General features: G+C 34.1%; 1 protein-coding gene across 1 annotated transcript; it reads right to left on the minus strand.

The window, feature by feature from the left end:
* Window positions 1-1,271: 1,271 nt before the first annotated feature.
* LOC122589556 lies at window positions 1,272-6,060 on the minus strand. The gene is made up of 12 exons (XM_043761856.1): window positions 5,933-6,060; window positions 5,583-5,642; window positions 5,435-5,488; window positions 5,284-5,344; window positions 4,559-4,635; window positions 4,352-4,401; window positions 4,157-4,239; window positions 3,960-4,030; window positions 3,720-3,885; window positions 2,712-2,848; window positions 2,528-2,626; window positions 1,272-1,618 (listed from the first exon to the last, which is right to left on the minus strand). The coding sequence occupies exons 1-12, from the start codon at window positions 5,969-5,971 to the stop codon at window positions 1,535-1,537; spliced, it is 981 nt and encodes a 326-aa protein (XP_043617791.1). The 5' UTR covers window positions 5,972-6,060; the 3' UTR covers window positions 1,272-1,534.
* Between the last annotated feature and the right edge of the window lie 1,967 nt (window positions 6,061-8,027).

The raw sequence follows: 8,027 nt of genomic DNA on the forward strand, positions 1-8,027 counted from the left end.
ACTAAAATATCCCAAACTCTACAATAGCTAAGTTCTATTTTAAATGTGTTATATAAGGGGATGGTAATATAAGGTTGTTATGTAACTAAGTTTAGGTGTGAAATACTCATATATTGTTTTTTTAATCTATAAAATTCATGAGGCCTAAACATTTATTCATTAATAAAAAAATATTAAAAATTTGTATGTGAGAGATTTCACACCTAAGCTTAAGTGCCGGACAATGATGTATTCTAATAACATAGACTCAAATCAAAAATGCTTTCAACGAGGGAAGAAAATAATAGAAACGGATAGGTAATAATACTAATTAAGTTCATAATACAATATTATGATGTACCCATGTAATTAAAGGAAAAAAAAGTAAGGTAACTTTTAATGCCGTTTTTCGCGGGTTTTGGGTCCTAAATACCGTTTTCAATAATGTATGGGGAGGTTGAGAAGTAGACAAGTTTACCCCTACTAAAGGTAGAGAGACTGTTTTCAAGTTCCACCAAAGTTATAAAAGGACCTTCAGCCTTGACGGACATGAGAATCGAACCCTTGAGCCCTGTCTCAAGATGCAATGACTTCAACCACTGATACAACTCAATTGATTTTAAGTAAGGTATATATGATGTTTAAGTTTTCCGTTTTACATTTTTATATGCAAAATCAAATCCAATGAAAACTTATCTTAATTGGTTTGGTTTTAAACGGGCCTCAGATCCAAACTAATATTATAATCGATAATGATAATATTATGATCTGTTAATTTTATTTACTATATAGACTAATAGTTTAAGTTGAACATGATAATACGGTTTTAACCATTCTTGTGAATTGTTACTCATGCAGTGTTTGTGATTTTAGTCATTGATGGGTCGATCCGTATGTCCAGTAGGCCAGACTGTTAGAGGTCTTTCTCCAACCTTCGGAAGAACCATGAATTAATCTCTCTATCTTAACATCTCAACCTCTCTTATACATCATTGTAGACGGTATTCGAACCCATAACACGTGAAAGACAACATTGGGTGTACTTACTTTTTTCCTACGATAAGTACGAACTGTATACTTGTATAAAGCTAACTTGATTCACTAAATCGGAAGGTTAGTCGTGTCTCAAGGGCGAATATATCAACATGTATAGAGTCGAATATATAACCAGCAGTTGGACATTATTTTACAGATTTGAAGTTAATGTCCAGCTTTCTTTCACCATTAAAAAAGAAAGCATGTTCTATAACATGTCTAATCTACCAAAGCTTCTGATTAACGTAACATGTGGATTGTAGAACAAGTATAGCTTCCATGGCACAAGGTACACATCATTGTAACCAGTTTTGTGTAAATCATTGTCATCCTCAATGTAAAAAAAAAAGGAACTCATAACATTTGACACCGTTCTATTGGAAATCCCATTCATGTAAATCTATAACAGGCTTCTAGAAAATCAAGAAATATCAGGCAATTCGAGACTAATGGATGTTGAATCCATTGATCAATGTTATCCCATTACTTGCATGCACACCTCAACTAATAGAAGCATCGATTACTGGAACTTTGATGGGCGAAAACCATAGGAATGAGTACTGATAACAAAGCCTTCTGTGTATGCAGTATTTTTGAACATTGTCTGAAACAGAAGTGAATCAACTAAAATGAAATTTTGATATAGTAAGCAGGCAAGGATGGGTTAAAACTTAAGAGTTATGATGCACAATGATGCAGCTAATCAAGAAGTTTATGTAGCATATGTGATCGTCATGATAAACAGATATGCACAAGGTACACCGAAAACTAAGATCGTTCACATAATACATTTAATTTAATGAGCCACCATAACACAATGTATATACATGTAGGCTCACATTTGTTTGACAATCCATCAGTTAGTCCTGGACCGGGGGCTCTTGATTTGAAGATCTATTTCTCCTCCCGGTCTGTTTAGTTCTTTTAGGGTTTTTTCTGGTACTAGTTTGATTGGTTCACTAGGGTCATAGAAACTTGATTTGTTTGTTCTTTATTTGCTTTACCAGTTGTCTGACATTAGCCTCTCATATCCTCTTAGTTATTTGTTTAGAAACAACCAGTGGCAGATCCTAGATATGGACTTTGACTTATTTGTTGAAGTAGGGACCTTTAATGTGAGACGGAGGGATTTACCAGAACTAACGAGTTCTTAATTATTTAAGCCTAGAAGTTTAAAGTAACTGCTTCCCTAAAAATCATTAGGGGCCATTCCCCCCAGTCTTCATCATATCCGCTCCAGGATACAGCAAAGAAGCTAAAGATACTTCTGGAAATGCTAATATGACATCTTAACAGTTAGTGATTGCTAGGACCACTATTTCCTTAGATCAACTTTGATATCAAGAATCCATTTCCTATCGTTTCCCGAGTTATGGCATTTTTGACATGGCCTTCACCAGGTTCATTAATCCAAAATTGCTTAATTGTCTTGAGAATTTGGAGAAAACAAGGATACATTAATTTATACTTGCCAAACAGAGACATGTAATACAAGTAGAGAGTAGACACTCACAGCTAGACTCTTCAATTCCATGCTAAGATTTTTACTTAAGCTGCTTGATACAACAGCACCAAGCTGTTCACCGTGTTTCTTGATGCTTTCCTCTGTGATCTGCATAATTCAGATCTCAAGCTTAATAACAAAAAAAAAAATTCAGATCTAAGTAGTAGTAGTAGCAGTATCACACAGAACTCACCTCTGAAAGTACAAGGGCTGATGCTTTCCCTAATATTTGTTCAACAAACTTTTCAGGATCGGCAAAAGTTCCTGAAGAATTTGTAGCATTGGCCAATTTCTCCTTCGGTGGGTCACTGGAAGGCTTTGATACTTTGACTACATAAGTGAAAGAAGAGACACGGGTTGTTAACAGAATCCAAAATATTCATGAAGTTTATAGTGATAGTTCGTATATCTAACTTTTAGCCTTGTTGAGTTGACTTAAGCGATCACTACTCACTTTACAATCGCTAATATTTACAGAATATAACTAGTCCCATCAAAGATCCTTATTCCAATGATTTCTATACACCCCTACAACGCCCATGATTCCGCTAACCAACCTCCCATATAAATTCTACTACATAGCCTGTCAATTGGTAACTATTGAAGCTTAAAATAACTTGCATAACCTTAATAATATTGAGCTGGAATGCTCAAGAAGAGACTTATATAGAGAGAAACTAACACAAGAACTAGGGAACTAATTTGTAGGGAGTGTTCACGAGAAGGCCAGGCAACCTGCCACTACCACAGATACACCAAAGATCTGACCATCTCACCCAATATCAAATATATGACTTATATTATCCATTCCAAGACAGGTATAACTAAACTATGACCTGGTAACTGCCAAACTGATAAGAAGATGCCATTTTCAAACAGGTATAAGAATGTTGCTTTCTCTTGTATAACGTCCATGAATCATTACCAATACTTGGTGATGACTCTCGCAGGCTTACTGTTCTGTTTGAGCCATTCCTACTTCTTTTATGCCAATGTTGGTGACTGATCTTATCAAAGTCCATGAATGATATATCATAGAAACTAATACGCCTTGCAAAAATAATATGCTTAAACTAATACATTTGTGTTGGGACATCATATGAGGCTTGATCAAAGCCAAAAAAAAAAGATACATTTATACACTGCAAAAAAATAATCAATAGTAAAAAGGAATGCATACATTTTTAGAAAGCAGCCATACCTGTAGCAGTGGCTGGCTTGCTATTTGCAGCAACTGGCTTGCTATTTACACCTCCATCAATCTGCAAAGAGGCTGTTTTCTCCAAAACATCTGTTATGCTCGAGGAATCAGATGGAACTAAAGCAGCTAAATCAGGAGGTTGATCCTTCCCTACAGGAGGATTAGCCTATAGGAACAACGATCCAGAATCAGAAACAAGAAAACTTACTATAGTTTTAACATTAAAAAATCTCTCCTTACCTCCAGATCAACATAGGAGACCATTCTTCCTACTGACTTGAGAAACAACTCAACATCCTGTACACGAAGGGCTGGAACCGAAACATCAGAAAAGGAAAAAAGTTAGGTGGCGAAAATTTCAAACTATGTGTGCAATGTATTCTTAGATCCCGTAACATTTTACACTTGTAATCTACTTCCGAAATATTAACACTTACAGATTGACATATCATTTGAAAGTGGGTGGAAAAAGCAGCACTCATGAGATTTAAAACCCTGGTCTAACAGCAACGAAACATTCCTTCACAGACATTAATAACAAGAATAAGAGCCACTTAATGAGGATCCTGCACTAATAATAATAAAAAAACGACCCCATTAATAAACAGAATAACAGAAAGATATAACCATACCGAGCTGATTCATTCACAAGTGCAAATGGAGTAACACAGCCTAGAGGCACCTGGAAATATATCATGCCAAGAATTAGAAATGAGTGAAAACTATTAAAACAGTACAAATAACTGATCTAAGTGGTATGGTGTGGCTTCCAAATGAAAACGATGTAACATAATCTAAAAGCACCTAAAGAAATATTACAGGCACTGCCATATATACACCTGAAGCATTTCTGTAACTGCTTCTTCGGGTGCCATTCTCAACCCTCCTTTTCCAAGGCCAAGCCTTTGAGATAAAACTGCTCAGCTTCAAAGAAACAATGAAGTGTTATGAAGATTAACCAAAAAAAAAAAGAAAAGAAAAAACTTAACACATATGGCCAATCAGGGGTATAGTTAACCATCGGTTAAACAACCTTGTGAGGATCATGCAACTACATGTTAATTCAAATGTGAATGAAGTCCACGATCCAAAGAGTGAGTGAATCCAACTACGATAGAGGTATAACTGGTCACTGATAGATAGCATCTTAGGACATAAAATCATTTTCTCTATGTCAAACTTATGATCAAATATATAAACTTAGCTAACTTGATAAGAATCACATTGATTCTATCAATAATACATCATCATAAGATCCAAAAAATCTAAATATCACAGGTTTTATAATGTGTCCTACACCTGCAGTATATTACAGGAAATAAAAGAATAGTCCAACACAATCAGTAAGTCAGGGCCAGAACATGTGGGAAGACACTTTACTGTCAGCTAATGATCTTTTAAAGAAGATACACCAGAAACTAAAGGATAACAAAGAACTCATGCTATTCAATTTGGCCCAATAAATTTACTTAATTTGGAATCCAAAAATTTATTATGCAGACTATTCATGGGTCAAAAGATGCAAGACAATAAATGCCCAAAAATAGAAGGAGAACAAACTAACCCTTTAAATCTACTTTAGTATCAGCCAACGCCGAAACAATATAAAACCTGTGCTTCTTATCCTAAAAGTACCCAAAAAAACAGAATACTCAATACATTATATCGAAAATATAGGTAACATAAGTGCATCCCAAAATATTAAAAAGAGATACCTTCAGGAACAAGTTTTTACTCAATCCAGCTTTGATATGTCCAACATGCTTCGCCTTTAAAAAAAAAGAGAAACAAAACAAAATCAAACGTTATGCAAAACAAACAAACGAAGTAATACCGTTTACACGTAACAAAACACTTCAATACCTGAGCTTCAACGGTCATAACTACGGGATGTTCATACTGCGAAAACTGTATCTTTTCATCCTAACAACAAAAATGCACAACAAATACATTACTCGTGGGTATCGTAAAAGATCCTAAAATAAATGCAAGTGAAAAAGCAACGAAAAGATCCACTGGGAACACGTAATTCTACTAAAAGATACCCCCACTCATAACAAGATTGGATATCATTGTCAAAGTTAAGTGCTTTCTGATCAATTAAACCCTAATTTAGTTTTTAGATGGTTTAAACAAAAATATTTGGGGATTTATGTAACAATAAGTAAGTAAATGAAAATAGTAATGGAAAGAAAAGGATTGTGGAAAGCAACCTGTAGGCGTTGAAGAAGTTGGTTTTTAGAAAGCCCCATTATCGCCGCCGAGTAACAGTAGTAGTGTTATATGTTGAAGCCGCAAACTAGTGGCAAATTTTGGAGTATATGTTTAGAAGACAAGGTGCAGATAGAAACCCTTAAATATGTATTGATTGGGTTAGATTTAATTTGTTCGGATCATTTTTTTTTTATTTGTGAAAAACTTGGATAATCTAAGCTACCACAAGTCCACAACACTCAAATATGTTTACCACTTAATATACATATTATATTAACCGAAAAAACAAAAAAATTAAACAACCGTAAAAACCCCAGAGAAAGATACTCGCGCGTTGATGAAAGTGGTGGCGATGGTAGTGATATAATGGCGGCGGTGGTGGTGGAGGTGACGAGTGATGGTAGCGAGCAACGGTAGCGGCGGTGGCGGCGGTGGAGGCGGTGGCACCGATTAATAGTGAAAGTTATTGATATAATGTGACTATGATATATGGTACATCATGTATTATAATGTATACATTGTTATAACTTAAAATTAATATTGAAATTTTAAGTTAGAATGTCGAAAATCAAAAGTAGATTTTTCTTTATAATATAGTATATATATATATATATATATATATATATATATATATTTGAGTGTATTTTTGGGATATTAAAAAAATTGTTTAAATTTCTAAAAATAGATTTGTAGTTGTATTATAAGGGTATAGAGTATAAATATAGATACAAAAGGGTAAGTTTTGAATTTTAGAGATAAAGTGAGGGTATTTTGAAGGAAAATTTTTTGCTTTATATCTTAATCTATTCTCTTTATTTAGGGGTATTAGATAGTGTTAATATACAAAAGTTGACTTAGAATGTGGGTCGTTGGATTTTGTTGACTTCAGATCTCGGCCTTTTAATCTCGATTTTCCAAAGCCGTACGATCAATTTTAAGATTAATTCTTAGCCATCTGATATCGAATATCCTAGGTTGTTGATTATTTAGTCAAATCAAATCTAAGCCATATATTATTCGAATTTCTAACACCATAATTTAAAGAGCATCGTCAGATTAATTGATGTGTTTTAGATGATTATTATCTTTTCACATGTTTCTTCCTAAAAAGCATGGTCACATCTCTTAAAAAGCAAACTTTTTCTATAACCGCTAATTAATTTAATTTTTTTTTATAACACTCCTCTCTTCTAACTTCATATAGCCCTCATTCGTCTTTCATATTGCTTCATTATTGTCCTCTCTCCCATTTTACACAAAATTAAAAGAAATGAAAGGGAAGAAACCAGGTTTTGTAGATAAATGATTAAGAAGATGATGAATTCATAGATTCTCATAGTTATTTTGAATGGCGCAAAAGGCTACATCTGATTAAGAGAAACTTTATAGGAATGTAGGATAGCATGATAGCTCAAGCAACCGTTATCTGATAATGATACATTTTCATCATTTTGATCATCTTACAAAAGAAAGGAGGCGACAAATGGTTCATGGGCTTTTGCGGGAGATTGTGTAACTCTACGTTATTTATGATGTCTGGAATGCGGCTGTGTGATGTCCAGTACATGCATAGAGACATAGATTAGGAGATCATAAGCTTGTATTTCACATTTTCACCATCTTGTTACGTATACCAGTGGTTTCTTGGTAGTATAGAAGATATATTTACATATAAACGTTGGCAATGAAACTTCGTTTTGCTTTTGCAAAAGTTTCTTCTCATCACTCTGTCTCCACCATTCTGTTTTACTTTCATGGTTACATACTTACATCATATACTAAATCCGTGGCCGCACTTACAATTTCATTACGGAAACTAGCCTTTGGACAAGTTAGAGTAATACGAGTAATATCTATCAAGTTAGTTATGACTTATGAGTGGTCATTACCATTCCAAGTGAATTGAACCACAAATATTGTTGATCAAGAACAAGATTTACTTATCAGAGAAATAGCGATTGGGAAAGAGCCAAAACTATTCTATAGATAAAAATCACAAGTTTCTATTGTCATATATTTTAATTTTTGTTCAAAAAATCTCTCGTAACAAAGAAATTTGATTTCTATTTCAGGCGTGTGCAGCTGAAACGAAAA

The sequence above is a fragment of the Erigeron canadensis genome, chromosome 2, assembly GCF_010389155.1.
Source record: "Erigeron canadensis isolate Cc75 chromosome 2, C_canadensis_v1, whole genome shotgun sequence".
Classification (NCBI taxonomy): domain Eukaryota; kingdom Viridiplantae; phylum Streptophyta; class Magnoliopsida; order Asterales; family Asteraceae; genus Erigeron; species Erigeron canadensis.

What these genes read in the sequence shown, in the direction of transcription:
- LOC122589556 (XM_043761856.1), bottom strand. Translation starts at nt 5,971, where the DNA reads ATGGGGCTTTCTAAAAACCAACTTCTTCAACGCCTACAG. An exon ending in TTATGACCGTTGAAGCTCAG is followed by an intron (nt 5,489 to 5,582) that starts GTATTGAAGTGT and finishes TTTTTTTTAAAG; the next exon opens with GCGAAGCATGTTGGACATAT. An exon ending in CTTGTGAATGAATCAGCTCG is followed by an intron (nt 4,240 to 4,351) that starts GTATGGTTATAT and finishes ATGTCTGTGAAG; the next exon opens with GAATGTTTCGTTGCTGTTAG.